We start from the raw sequence: 15,345 nt of genomic DNA, 5'->3' as shown, positions 1-15,345 counted from the left end.
GCAGTGGCAAAGAATCCTGTGTGTCATGCTCGCACGAAGCACATTGAGGTTCACTATCACTACGTCAGAGAGAAGTTTCATGCAGAAGAGATCAGTATGATCTATGTGTCAACACATGACAATGTTGCAGACATTTTCACCAAAGCACTTCCACGTGAAAAGTTTGAGGCATTTCGCAGTGCCCTGAACTTATCTCCTCTTGGTGATTGATCATTTCCTTGTACATGACATTGGCACTGCAGGGGGATGTTAGAATTATTGTTATAATTTAGCAGTGACCAATGTAATGTAATAAGTAGGTTAGGGGCACTTTTCCCTCATTTTAGAGGTTTTTGCCCCTAACCACAGTTAGTTCACTAACTACGGTTAGTGAAGGATAAGGTTTTGTCACTTAGACAAAACCTATCCCACTCTTCAGTTGTACTACACTCTTCTATTGCAACTATTGCTTTCAGCTCTCACTCTCCTACTCTCTTGCTATCCTGCTCTCACACTCTGCTCTCTCCCCCTCTGCAACTCACATGGATGCGTGCAAAGAGAGTCGTGGAACACTCATGCTCCAAATCCTTTTGCAGCTGCTGCAGCTCGTCTTTTAAGAAAGTGACGGTTCTCGTGGCCGGTGTGGGTGGTAACGGATTGACTGAATGGGAACCCATTCGTCAATCGAGGTGGGAAAGGCCGATTCAAAACCAAAAAAAGAACTCCGTCCGCTTTCCTGAAGCCCAGGAGACCCCTAATAAAAATAGGGGTACTCCAGATGAGGGGAGAGGGTGAAAGGAAGGAGAGAGAGAGAGGAATGAGCAAGGAGAGGAGTCAGCAAGTAGAGGAGAGCAAGAAGAGGGGGCAGCAAAGGGAGAGGAAGAAGGAAGAGGAGGGGAGGAAAGAGGAGAGGAGGAGTGGAGGAGAGGGAGGGGGAGGGGCTGGCAGCAGCGAGGGGGGGCTGAAGCAGCACAGGGGGGGGGCTGGCAGCAGCACAGGGGGGAGGGGAGGGAGGAGGCAGCGCGCAGGGGGGAGGCAGTGCGCAGAGGGGAGGAGGTAGCACGCAAGGCGGAGGCAGCGGGGGGGGTGCTGCAGCAGCGCAGGGGGGAGCAGCAGGCAAGGGGGAGGGGAGGGAGGAGGCAGCACACAGGGGGGAGGCAGCGCGCAAGGGGGAGGCAGCGCGCAGGGGGGGCTGCAGCAGCGGAAGAGAAGGAGGGGAGTTGAGGGTAGGGGGGAGGGAGGAAGAAGCAAGGAGGGGAGGGAGGGAGCAGTGAGGAGGGCAGCAGGAGGGAGCGGGGAGCAGCAGCAATACAGATGATTCAAGATTTTCCTTGGTGGAAGGTTTGTCTTGGCCGTATTTGGAACAGTAAGCTCCCTCTCAAACAGAGCTTTCTTATGGCATTGTTTGGTTGGTGCACTACCAGTGGGATATTTCTTGGCTTCCCGTGTTTCCCATCTTGTTCACATCCGAGGGAGACAATCCTGCATCTGCTTTGGATTTACCTGGTTGCCCGTGGTTTTCTTCAAGGATTTGGGGACGTATCTTTGTGCTCGATTTCCTAGCATCGCTTTTGGCAAGCAGTTATGGTTATTTGGGAGACATGCCTCTACACCAGACTATGTTCAGTTCTTCACTTGCTGTCATTATTGGGTGTTGTGATCCTTTTATCATGCCCGTAACTAAAACTGGCCTCTAGCAAGCTAAAGGGTAGTGAACTATTACTAACGGAGCATCCACAGCAGTTACAGCAACAATACAACAGTAGCTACAGCCACAGCGGTTACAGCCACAATACAACAGTAGTTACAGCCACAGCAGTTACAGTCACAATACAACAGTAGTTACATCCACAGCAGTTACAGCCACAATACAACATTTCCAGCCACTTCCTTTAGATATAATCCTGAGAAAACTACTCCAACCACATTGGAAGGGAGGCTAGAGTGTGTAGCCAAAATAGAGCGTTAGGAAGCGTGTAAATGGGCCGTACAAACAGCCAAACAGCCTTGGGAGGGATTAATACAGTCCGTACAGCAAGCAAATGCCTCGATGAACGTGCCAAAGAGATTCATACGATTAGCAAATGCAGCTCAGGTAGCGTGCAGCAGTCCATGCATTCTGTAATCCTCACGGAGAGAGGGAGAAAGAAAATCGCTGTATCCCGTAGACAGGTCCAAAGGGAAAGGATAGTGAGAGAAAATCAGCTAGAGAGAGAAGGTCAACACATGCCAATGGGACTACCACGTGGCTCATTATAGCCTCTAATCCCTTACCAATGACACACTTCGGTTTTCCCTTGGGCCCAACTTTTTGACCCCTCTAAACCTTGCCTTAGCCCTAGCATTTGGACCTAGTGGTGCACCTAGGGATTAGACCCTACTCCTTACATCAAACCTTAGGGGCTTTCAATGTCCATGGGTTTATTTGCACAACAAAAATCACGTCCTGTGACATACCTCCCTCTTGATATAGCAAACTATCCGGTTTGCTGCTGAAAATTACAGCAAATAAACAACAATGATAAAAGCACGAATAGCTCATACCAAACTAAGTATCATCTGGAGTATACAACCAGCAATGATAATATGGTCTAGGAGAGCGTACGAGTCCGTCCATATATCAATGCATCGTCTATGTGGAGTGACTAGTACACTCATCATAGAAATCCCGTGGCAGAAAGACTGTCAGCAATCAATACCTCATGTGAGACCTGCAGTGTCACCAAGCGACCTCTAGATACGTTAGCCTGCCTGTCCTGAGAAAGTGGAGGTGCTACCCCCTCTTGAGCATCAGGAAATGCTTCAGACCTCTGCTCTGCTGAGCTTGAACAAGCCTGTACCGCATTGGGCTCAAGTGAAATGCTTCTAGGTAGAGCTGCAATAACCCAGGTGAATCTGCCAGATGACCTTCCTCCATCCACTTTGCATCTATGCTGAATAATTTCTGAATTTTGCTAGATAACGACGTGAAACTATACCTCTGACATTTCTTTCCGTATGTGCTAAAATCTGCTATGGAACCAAGAGCTCACCCTTCATGTTGTTCCTCATCAAGCACATCCCCAAGATTAATATTTCATGGGAGGCATGGAAGCCTTAAATAATTCACGTGACTGCGGGAGGAAATAATATGAGGTTGGCCAACTGCTCACGCTCCTAGGTGTGTTATTCAAACAGTACTTATCGGATGGCTACGCCAATTTGCACGAGCCTCAATACCACCTACATTTCACATTGGTAAGATAGGCATCCATATTATCATCCTCTTCAAGCTTTAAATCCTTCAACTGCTTGCGGATATAGGCAACTCTCGCCTCATTCCACACTTGATATAAGGATGCAAGCTGACCCCATGCTTGCTTAGCTGTCTTGCAGGAATGCATATGAGGGATAATGACCCTTTTCATGGAAAGAGCAATGAAGGCATGTGCTTTGGCATCATGCCCATCCCACTGAATCTGCTCCTGAGTAGGAGGCAAAGTACATGACTGGAAGGTGTAGCTGAACCAGAAGTAGCATTAGACCCATCTCCAGATGAGCCTCAGGCCGTACTAGATGTACCAGAGACATTTCTAGAAGCAACAGGTCTAGTAGGTCTGACTTCAGTGCCTGAAAAAATATTCCAAAGATTCTTGGCAACAAAAACATGCCCCATCATATAGGCTCGCATGGGTTAAATTGTGCCATCAAGTTTGTCCTCAATCCCAAGCATCCCAAACAAATCATCCTTACTGCCAGCCATAGTGTAGAAATGCAAGGCAAAGGCCACCAACTGACGATGCAAAAGAGAGGAGGGCAATCTCTCAAATCCAAACGGCAAATTACTGCTCATGCTTCAAAGCTTTTCACTGCAAATGTGTGGCTGTCACAAGGTGTACCTGCTGCAAAAAGATTCCCAAAAGGCAATACGAGGCCTTCCAAGGCAACACGCGGTCTTTCCACAATGCCAATAAAGCAACGAAAGGATTGTTTTGCTGGAAATGAAAGGAATCAATGCAGTAGGAGCTTACCAAGTGATGTAGACCAAAATTACAGCACGAAAATGAAAGGAATCAATGCAAGGAGCTTACCAATTGATGTAGACCAAAATTACAGCATGAAAATAGCTCCAAACTCGAGCACAAGTAGTCACCCTTGGAGGAAAGGTGAAATGGACAAGAAACGGCAATGAACTGTGCCAAGAGAAGGTTGGAAAATGGAATTACAGCAAGAGAATGTGCTCTCACAAGCAAATGATCAAGTCGGCTGATGTAGGGCTTCAAGATGCAGAAATAGACCTCCACATTGTGTACTTTCAAGAATTGGAACAGAAACTCTCTCTTCTTCTCATTCTCTTGTATTGAGTCTTTTTGTTCTTTCTTGTGAGTTTTGTGATTGCCACTATTACCCTACCCCCACCCTACCCCCATCTCCTTTCCCTCATGCTCTCATTCCCCTCTCCCTCCCTTCTCCCCTCTCTTCCCTCCCCTCATGGAATCACTTGCACACAATCCGGCAGACGCTTGGGTGACACGAGCGGACGGTTTGTGCATACGAAGCTCCCACAAGTAGTCATTCGAGAGTAGAGGCTAGAATGGCCTACAACCTTCACAGATAAGGGTTGTTCCTCTAAAGGATTCTTTAAAAGCTTGCACTACAAAAGACAAATTGAAAATATCTATTGGGTTAAAATGTTGGATGGTACTTGGACTAACTCCCAAGCGCAACTTGCTCAAGCATGTGTTCATCATTTGGGCAACTAACTCACACTCTCATACTGTGATGTCCACTCAACAAAAGCTTCTTCGATATGTCAATTCTAATTTATCTCCACAACAGGCTGTGAAGCTTGAAAATCCTTTTTTTTTCTTTGCAAAAAAGTACTTCTATTAAGCATGAAAAAAACCCACAGGAGCAAGCTCAATGTGGGAGTGCATCATGCCAACCATGAGAAAAACCAAAATGCAAAAAGTACTAAAACTCTGGCCAAAAAGGTCGAGCTGAAAATGTTAGGGTTGAGGCTGAAAATGCCGCGTCAACCCTGAGGCAAAATCAGAGAAGAAAGGCGATCCTCTGGAAAAACCAAAACTCTAGAAAAAGTGTTCCTCCTAGCGGAGGCCGCTCTTAATGCCTCCGCAAAACTCTGGCGAAAAGAGGTACCAAAACACAACACTTTTTGCAGAGTTTTGGTTTTGCTCACTCAGATGGCCATCAAGGTATGTATAGTGTTAGTCCATATACTAGCCAAAGTCTAAGAAGGGTGAACCTGGGATCCATCTAATGCCTCTATACATCTGGCTCTTCAAATAGGCCATGCTGCAATACTAGCCAGAATCTCCCATGAGGTGTCTACAGAAGCATGTGCAGCTCTGAAAGGAGTGAATGAAACATCCTGGACAGAACATGACTCTACTATGTGTCATGAACAGAAAAAGCCCCATCTGAGTTATGTCCCTCAAAGAAGACCTAAGGTCCCGTAAGAGAGAGCCAAGCAACTAAGCCCCAGGTTATGAAGAAGGGTGATCTATGAAAAGTGCATAAGATCCTAGCAACACCCTTCCAAATGGTCCTCTCCTATCTGCACTCCCAAAGGCAATGTTGAACTGACTCAACTGCAAAATGGCAATGTAGGGTCAGCCATGAATCTGGACCTCCACAGGTTCACTACAATCCCTCTATGTATAGAAAGTCAAAAGAATAGAGTGATTATTCTATTCCTGAGGGATTTCTAGAGTCCCCTCCAAAAGTTTTTCTGCACATCTGCAAAAATGTAAAAGATGTCCCAATGAGAAGATCTAGAGGGCCTCCAACCTCTACAACTAAGGTGGAATCTCCTAGCATTTCTAACCGTGTAACGAAAGAAAAAGTCTCCATGAACCTAGGACCAGAACAAGTGGGTCGGATCCAGGTACCACTATGAATCTGTACCATGCTCCATATAACTTGCAATCCTGACCGGCTGGAAGGGAATCTCCTAAAGAATATCATCTGAAGATATATATAGTCTCCCGAACATTAAAAACAAGGGCATCCTCATGTGCATCCCGCAAAGCAATAACTTGAAGAGGAATACCCGTCCTAGTAAAAGCACCCAACCAAGTGGAACCCGTAATAGGCATACCATCTATATCCATCCACTCCACAGGTATGGCTCCATCAATCTACTGAATTATCCCTGCATTCCCTCTGAGATGACTAACTAATAAAACTCTATGATCCTCTGGAAGCTTTCTGAAAGCTTTCCAAGACCCCACAATGGAGGCAGGGCCCCTCTCCCATCTGGACCACGGCATATAATGTGAATGGCCTAGTGGTCTGCCATGCTCCTCAAGTATGCTTTCATTCCACATGACGGCAGGGTGCCTATCAATTTCTTCACGAAAGGAGGGGAACTCTCCCAAGTGTATCTCGTAGCACGTCAAGAGCATAATCAGCATGTGTATGAGGCCAGACAGGACACTTTGCTAGCTATGACATTTTTTATGTGGGACAGCTTTCTTTTTCTGGTGTACTCTTTCTTGTCAAGCGTGATCTTCAGCCACTTGTTGCCTTCAATGATCCACATGGTAGATGGCTTAAGGTGTAGTGTCTCATCCAAGGAGAGGTTTTGCTTCTATCTATGCACCTCAATCCTCTCAAAGTAGAGGCTTGATTTGGGATGCCATGCAATCTTATCCTTGGAAACATTATGCCTTCATTGGTGGCGATTTTAATAATGCTCCGCATCAGGGTGACAATACTTCTGGCAATACTCACATGTTGGCTTCTCAAAGGCAAAGTTGGTCTCAGTTTTTACTCCATGTTGGTCTTCTTGATTTTTGGAAAGAATTACAGCCTATGCAGCCTGGTTATACCTTTCAACATAATGCACAATCCTCTTACCATGCTCATTTGGATCGCTGGTATCGAGTTGATCCACAGCATTCTGATAACTTTACATGCAAAATATGGGTTGATTATGCTTTGACATACTCAAATCATGCTCCTCTCTGGCTCAGGATTTCTTTCCATGACATGCCAAATGATAGGCTCTCACAAAAAAGGATGCTCATAATCAATAATAGCTACCTGGGGCATGATGCTTTTAAGGCCATGGTTTCTGATGCCGTTCAGCCTCTTTCACGTCAGAGTCTCATCGACATTGATTATGCTTGGACTGCTTTTGTTGCTAGAATGCAAGCAGTTATTCGTGAATACGGGAAAAATTATATGAAAATTTTAAGAGACTCTGTTGCTCAGGCCAGAAGTATTTGTCATTCATTGACTGAACTCAGCCACTTTCGTGCTCTATCAGTTGAAGAAAATACGTCCTTATGCCAAGAAAAACAATATCTCCAATCCAATGATCACATGAAAATTGTTAAGTGGGAGACCAGCAAAGGGCTTTTTTGGACAAAGGTTGCTCGTCTAAAGAGTTGTTCAAGAGTTTACATCACAAGAGACAATCTGAAAATATCTGCAGAGTTCTCTTGCCTAAGGGGCTTTGGACTTCTTCTCGAGCACAGCTTGCTGAAGCTTGTGTTGATTATTTTTCTCGACATTTTGGGCATGCAGATTTTTCTACTCCTGAGGTTCTTTCAGCAAGAGACCTTTTATTACATCATGTCAATCCAATTATCTCTCACGTGCAGGCTTTGGAGTTGGAAGTTCCTTTCAGTGAAAGAGAATTGTCTGATGCAGTAAAATCATGTGGCAGATGGAAATCTTCTGGCTGGGATGGTCTCACTGTGGAATTCTTTCTTGAGTATTGGGATTTTCTCAAGTCTACTTTGCTGTGTATGATTAATTCTGCCTGGCAGAATCAATGCATGCTTGCTTCATGGAAAAAAGGGCTGTTTAAGCTTCTTCCCAAGAAGCAACTACGTGAATCTTTGACTGACTGGAGGCCTATCACTCTCATGCCCGTTATTTATAAGATCATTGCTAAGATGGTTGTTGATTGTATCAAAGGTTTTTTACATGATGGCCTTCATCCGGCACTGGTTTCATTCCTCGTCGGCATATTACAGATAACATTGCCAATGCATATGTTGGCATAGAATATGCCAAATACACTGAGCAGGATGTCTTATTGCTACAGGTTGACATTGCTAAAGAATTTGACACTATCCGATGGGACTTTGTCTTGCAAATCATGAGAGCATTGGGTTTTGGGCACAAAATGCAGCATGTCATATATTGGCTTTACAGTGACAGCCAAGCTGCTTGTATCTTATCGGGGGATATCTCTCAGACTTGGACTCTTTGTAGTTCTGTTCGTCAAGGCTGTCCACTCAGTGCATTTTGTATGCTATTGCCACACACCCGATGCTTCAACACCTGGATCACTTGGTGGCTACTGATATGCTCCATGGTTTGGAAATACAAGGGAGTCGCCCAATGATTGCTCAAGCTTATGCTGATGATTCCTTTTTTACCCCGAAAAACACTGAGACAGATCTTTCTTCCCTTATGCATGCTCTCTTTGTATATGGCACGGCTGCTAGTCTTCATGTCAATTTTCAGAAATCAAAGCTATTACCATTGCATGCTAAAGATTGGCATAGTCTTTTATGGCCGGGGGAGATTGTCCCACCTACTCAGTTAGTTGGGCTATCCTTTGGGTTGGATGATGACCCGTCGTCAGCAAACAGATTGGGTTCTTGAAAATTTGAAAAAGAAGCTTGAGTATTGGAAATTGGTGACTTGGCCGTTGCATGTTAGGCCCGGATAATGCAATCTATTTTGGTGGCATACATTCAATTCTACTTGCCTCTCATCATGTTTGGCAAGACAGATATTGCTTCTTTCATGTCCATTATAATGGAAACTTTCTGGCGTTCCAAATGTAGGAAGTTTTTGATTATAGGGGCGTCCTTATGAGGAGCTAATCAACTCTAAGGTTGATGGAGGAGTCAAAATAAACATGCCATGTGGCAGTCTTGCATGCGGAATTCTATGTAGTTCCATTGAGGTGAGCTTTGGTCACCATGAGAGGCTTTCTTCCCTGGTCGGCTCGCAAGATTTTGTCTCTCCCATGAGAGTCGGTTGATGACTCTTGGTGATGGCGATTCAGCAAGGTGAAGGCGACTCGTGGAGGTCTCTGGTTGGTACCCGTTGCTGGCGAGCTTGAGATGGCGGTTCTCTCCAGCTACTAGGTCATCGTCTGTGTGTATGTGTGGTAGTCTCTTTTGTAGAGAGTCTTTGTGACAGTGATTGTGGGTGTTAGTCGCTCATATCAGAATCTTTTCAATAAGCCTTTGTGGCTTAGCATATTTACTTGTAAGCTACAACAAACCTGGTAGGGGTGAGTAGCATTATCTTGCAATACAAAGATCTTTTATAGCTTTTCTCTCGCTCCTTGTCTGTCATTTTATGTGAGACTGTTATCATTTCATGTAGAGATCCCCAGTTGAATGCTATATCCAACATATGGTATCAGAGCAGGTCGCTTTTTGAGAATCTACGAGACTTCATAAAAGGCGATACATGTCTAAGTGAGCCGTCAATACAAAGACAAGTGTTACAGTTGTGAGAAGACGCAGGAGCAGTTGAAGTCAAGAAGAGATCATCTATTGATATGTTAGCACAGGCTTGCTTTCGAATTCTTCTCAATCCCAATAGGTTCTGACAATGGATACGTCAAAGAAGGATAGTCATGCAGTGATACTGGTGACCTTCACTAGTCAGAACTTTCCTTCATGGCAGTTAGCAACACGCTTGTTATTTATGCAAAAAGGATTGTGGGGAGTGGTCTCGGGATCGAAAAAGAAACCCAAAGAGCGTTCTCATGATGCTGAGAAGATTCTTGCATGAGAAGCCAAGGATGAGAAGGCCCTGGGATATTTGGGCCGTGCTCTAGGTCTTGAATATTTCCATTGTCTCGATGTGAAGGCTACCACTGTTGATAATTGAAAGATGCTAGAGACTCTCTTCGGTGTGTGCGCATGAAGCACTCAAAGTCCAATTTGAAGCAAAATCTATTCGATCTCCAGATGGATGAGTCAGAGACACTCGGGGTGTTTTTAAACCGCATGCAAGCTCTTCTGAGGCAACTGAGTGATGTAGGAGCGCGAGTCGAGGATGAAGATAAGAAGGCTATCTTGCTTAGAAGCTTACCTACAGAATAGTTTGGTGAAATAGTTCGAATATTGTGCCTTGATGATGATCTAGAGTTCCTAGACTGTGTGGGGATGCTCTTAAGTGAGGAGAAACATACATGTTCATCTATTTATGATTCAAGAGTTTATTCAGCCATCGACAAGAAGAAGAAAACTGTTCGTGACACTCAACATTGCTCTTACTATGGAAAAGATGGTCACATCGAGAAGTTCTGCTATGCAAAGAAACGGGATGAGCTTATAAAGGTTAAGAACAGTAAAGACAAAGCACTAACAGTCGATAGCAAGGAGGAAGCAACTACGCTAGTTCAAGATAATCTTCTCAAGGATCAAGATTGGACCTTGTGATGAACACATGCTCTTTGTGAGCAGTCGGGTATCATGTTCTTTGTGAACAATTTTTAGCTCTTTGTGAGAGCTACTAGTTCTCTGTGAACATTGTCACTGAGTCGCTCTTGTTGTGAGCGCATAATTTTGTAGTGATTGCTCTTTGTGAGCATTAGTAGTTTTAGTATTATGATTTTATGCTTCTCCTCATTTCGGCCAAGGGAGGGCTTGTAGGAAGTTTTTGATTATAGGGTCGTCCTTATGAGGAGCTAATCAACTCTAAGGTTGATGGAGGAGTCAAAATAAACAAGCCATGTGGCAGTCTTGCATGCGAGGTTCTACGTAGTTCCATTGAGGTGAGCTTTGGTCACCATCAGAGGCTTTCTTCCCCGGCCAGCTCGCAAGATTTTGTCTCTCCCATGATAACTCTTGGTGATGGCAATTCAGCAGGGTGGAGGCGACTCATGGAGGTCTTTAGTTGGTACCCGTTGCTGGCGAGCTTGAGATGGCAGTTCTCTCCAGCTACTAGGTCATGGTCTGTGTGTATGTGTGGTAGTCTCTTTTGTAGAGAGTCTTTGTGACAGTGATTGTGGGTGTTTGTCGCCCATATCAGAGTCTCTTCAATAAGCCTTTGTGGCTTAGCATATTTACCTGTAAGCTACAACAAACCCAGTAGGGGTGAGTAGCATTATCTTGCAATACAAAGATCTTTTGTAGCTTGTCTCTCGCTCCTTGTCTGTCATTTTATGTGAGACTGTTATTATTTCATGTAGAGATCTCCAGTTGAACGCTATATCCAACACCAAACATGCTAAGAAAAGTTTACGCTTGCTTTCAATGTCTCGTTTATGTTCACCCAAGATGCATGGGGGCTTGAACATTCTGAATTTTCATGTTCATATCCTTGCTCATAAAGGGAAATTGATGTTACAGTATTCATGATGATGGTACTCTCCTTTCTTTTCCTTTAGCAGCTGCAAAATATGATCTGGGGATGCATTATCGTCCTGTGTGGCATACCATTGATTCTATGCTTCAGCCTTTTCTACCAGTTCCTCCACTCGAGATTGAAGACAGGCTTCAGGATTAGACTATTCAGCCTTCTATATCCACATCTCACCCACTGAAACTGTCTCATATTACGGTACCGGCATTGTATAAAGCTATGTTGCCTTCACCTTGGGTTTCGGACAGGGCAAATCAGATTTGGCATATGCATCGACATGCAAAGTGGTGGCAGAAAAGACTCTGCCATATTTAAGATTCTAAGTTCCTCTTCGGCAACAGATTTTCTTGTGGCGCTTATGGCACGCAGACATATTGCTCTTGCTGTTTGCCAGCGATGTCATGATCCATGGGAATCTGTGCTTCATCTCTTCTGGCTTTGTCTGCATACTCATGATTTTCTAGGTATCATTGGACAATATTGGAGAGCTCATTTTCCAAATGTTGTTTTTGCCGTCAGGGATGCCCCCTTGCTCCTTTCCTTTTTTTATTCGTGGCCGAAGCTATGAGCATCTACGTTAGATCTCAAGCTGACATCTTTGGGCTGAGACTTCCTATCAGAAGAGAAGAGGAGCTGCTTGACAGTGAGTTGGCTGATGACACAGCGATTTATTTGGATGCCTCTCCACAGACATTGACTTCTTTTAGGACAGCATTGGATTTATTTTGCTTGGCGGCAGGGGCGCAGATAAATTGGCATAAATCCAATGGCTTTTGGATCAGTGATAAGGACACTCGAGTTTGGGGGCTTGACATAGGGTTCACTTGGGTTCAGAGGGGTGTGCCTATCAGGTATTTGGGCTGCCAGGTCGGCTTGGGTATTTCTACCACGCAGCAGTTTGCTCCTGTGTTGGAGAGCATCAGAAGGAAGCTTCTCTTTTGGAGCTCAGCCAAGCTGGATCTTGCCTCTAGAGTTGTGGTGGTCAACCAGGTCCTCTTGCTGGTTTATTTGTTCATGTTGGTGCCGTTCTAGGGACTGCATCATTCAGCTCAGAAGACCGATCAGGAACTTTCTCTGGAGTGGGCTTGATGGCACAGCAGATGCCTTAGCCAGAGTGGCTTGGGAGACCCTCATCCTCCCTACACAGGATGGGGGTCTCAATATTATTGATCCAGATTTACAGTGCAGAGCCTTACTTTGCAAGATAGTGGTACGAGGACTTATGCCAGGACAGGAACCGTGGAAGGACTTTCTTATCAGCAGCATACAGAGGTGCACACCTTCCTCAGGAGGAGACTGGATGAGTAGTGTTAGATGGATCTTCACCTCAGCACACCTCAGATCACCTTCATCCCCTCTCATGGTTGCCATTCTGAAAGCTTGGGCTAGTTTCAGAAGCTCTCTTCGGAGTCCTCCTTCCTCCCGGGAAGAGATTGATAGGCAGCCCATCATGTGGAACGACAGTATTTTAGATGATCGTGGCAGACCACTGGGTGCCTCACTCTACATGCAGTGGGCCAGGTGGGAGAGGGGACCTGCTTCTTCTTTGGGTTCTTGGAAAGCTTTCCGTAGGCTTCCAGAGGAAACCAAGTCAAGGTTGACAGGACATCTCAGAGGGAGTGCAGGGAGGATCTTGCAGATCGAGACAGCCCTTCCAGAGGCTTGGATAGACACAGATGATATGCCTCTCACTTCCTCCACTTGGGCAGGTACTTTCTCGAGAGGCGGGGTTCCACTTCAGGTCTTAGCCTTCCGAGATGCACAGGCAGATGCTTTGGTTTTCAGTGTCCAGGATGGTGGCAGATTGCTCAGATCTACAGATGATATATTGCTTGAGTCTGCTTTTCAGCCTATCAGGGTCGTAGGCCTTTTGATGCAGGGATCAGATTCAGAGTGGTTCTTAGACCCTGACCCCCAGTTACTCTCCACCGGGTCTTGGAGACTTTGGCTCTATGGAGGAGTTCCCATCAGGTATTTACAGTGGGACCCCGGAGAGTGGGAGTGGATTGACGCGGGGCATCGAGAGAAGACCATCCCCTTCTTTCGTTACACGGTCAGTAATGCCAGGAGATTTCAGCTCAGTAGTAGAGGCTGGAGACCCTCCAGAGTTCCTCATTGGGAGACTTTTGGTATTACTGCGGATCAGCAGAGGTACTTCTGGAGGAGGCTCTGGAAATCCCACAGGAATAGAAAGGTTACTATCTTCTTTTGGCTTTCTATTCATGGAGGGATTGCAGTGAACCTTTGGAGGTCCAGATTCGGAGCCGACCCTACTTGCCCTCGTTGCCTTTCTGCTTTGGAGTCTATTCAGCATTGCTTATGGGATTGCAGACAGGCGAGATTGATTTGGATGGGGATAGCCAGGATCTTCAGTCACTTTGCCCATTCCCCACTCTTTATGACTTGGGGCTCGGTGGCTTGGCTTTCTCTTACAGGACCTCAGGTTTTCTATGAGGGACTTGACTCCTCTCGGGCCATTTCGGTTCGACGTCATCGGGTTGAGTATCGGGTTGAGTTCTGCTCGTTGGATGTGGTTCCACACCGTCCTTTTACAGCTGTACATGCCTCTGTGGATACTTCTTGGGAGATTATAGCGAGCATAGCAGCCTGGCATATCTGGAGAGCCAGATGCACAGAGGCTATGGAGGGTACTCAGGTTCATCCCTCGCACACATTGGCTAGTATCTGGACAGACATCGTACACACTCTGATGGCCGTATGGACGGGTATGCAGGGGGACTCCCGTGCAGCCTGAGCTAGGAGGGCTTCTTTCTTCAGGGAATGGAAGGATTCTCCTTTCTTCTCTGAATCTACTACAGGGTTGAGATGGCACTTTCAGCCTCAGCCTTGGTTTCTTTCCACCTCACTCTGAGGGGTTTTTTATTATCCTCATGATTTCATGATGTATTCCACTTTGAGCTTGCTCTCGCGGGTTTTTGTTCTTACTTAATAGAAGTCTTTTTCATGAAAAAAAAAAAAAATGTTGTTTTTGGAAAATTCTTTTGGTCTTTAGCATTCATCCACAGCGACCGGAGTTTGATTTGCTTTTACTTGGGTTAGATACTGGGCACTCTCGGCTCTATGGATAGATTGCAATCATAGAGTATTTGGTGATCCTCAGTTATCCTTTTTCTTGTTTTTCCGTAGATCTTTGCAACAATCTCGCTTTGATTGTCTGCAAACTCAATACATAGATTCTGATGTATATTTTTCCTACACTGAGATTTTATGTTGATGTATTGTCCAGCTTCCCCTTTCTGGGAAGCTCTCTTGTAATATAAAGCAACAAAATTTTCACTTTGAAAAAAAAGAGTGTGTGTGTGGTTTTCATCTAGCTAGACAGGGTTTCGATTTATTTTTTGTTTGGGTGCGCTACTAGGCAGTGTGGACTCTATGGATGGACAGAAATCATAGAGTCTTTGGTGATCCTACTTTTCCATCTTTTGTTTTTTTCAAACGATCTCTGCGGCAATCGTTTTATGATTGCTTTCAGACTCATTTGATTGATCATGATGTATATATAGCTTATACTGAGATTTTCAGTTGAGTAGAGTTAGTCCGCTTTTGAAGTAAATATGAATGTCATTATTTTACAACAATAAAATATTTCTTCTCACAAAAATGTGTGTGTGTGTGTGTGTGTGTGTGTGAGAGAGAGAGAGAGAGAGAGAGAGAGAGAGATTAACGTCCTCGGGAGGCCTCACGGGCCTATGGGACAAAGGATAACAAATGGAAAGAAACTCATACAAGCCATAGAGGGCTGAAGCAAAGGGTACGCTAAGGCGCTTGCTCAGATATGCTAAGCTAAGCGTGCGCGCGCGCACGCACACACACAAAGAGAGAGAGAGAGAGAGAGAGAGAGAGAGGATTTACTGTCACTATGCCCATGATGTTCGACAATAACGTCAAAGATAAAGCCACGATTGTATTTGCTCCAGCTACCTGCTCAAATGTCAGAATGTACAACTGTATAGGTAAACCCCACGGTTAAATAAAAGATAAAAAATGGAAACC

General features: G+C 45.1%; 1 protein-coding gene across 1 annotated transcript in view; it reads right to left on the bottom strand.

The window, feature by feature from the left end:
* Nucleotides 1-15,345, bottom strand: part of LOC147888441 (Sodium Bile acid symporter family) — a 266,247-nt gene that overhangs the window by 200,531 nt on the left and 50,371 nt on the right. Inside the window, exon 8 of the mRNA XM_087392161.1 lies at nucleotides 15,205-15,273. Coding sequence (XP_087248287.1) covers nucleotides 15,205-15,273 — 69 coding nt within the window. The remainder of the gene's footprint in view (nucleotides 1-15,204; nucleotides 15,274-15,345) is intronic.

This window comes from Dipteris shenzhenensis, chromosome 21 (assembly GCF_047967505.1).
Source record: "Dipteris shenzhenensis isolate YYH24624 ecotype China chromosome 21, Dip_SZ_1.0, whole genome shotgun sequence".
Lineage (NCBI taxonomy): Eukaryota > Viridiplantae > Streptophyta > Polypodiopsida > Gleicheniales > Dipteridaceae > Dipteris > Dipteris shenzhenensis.
This window is presented reverse-complemented; position numbering and strand designations above follow the sequence as displayed.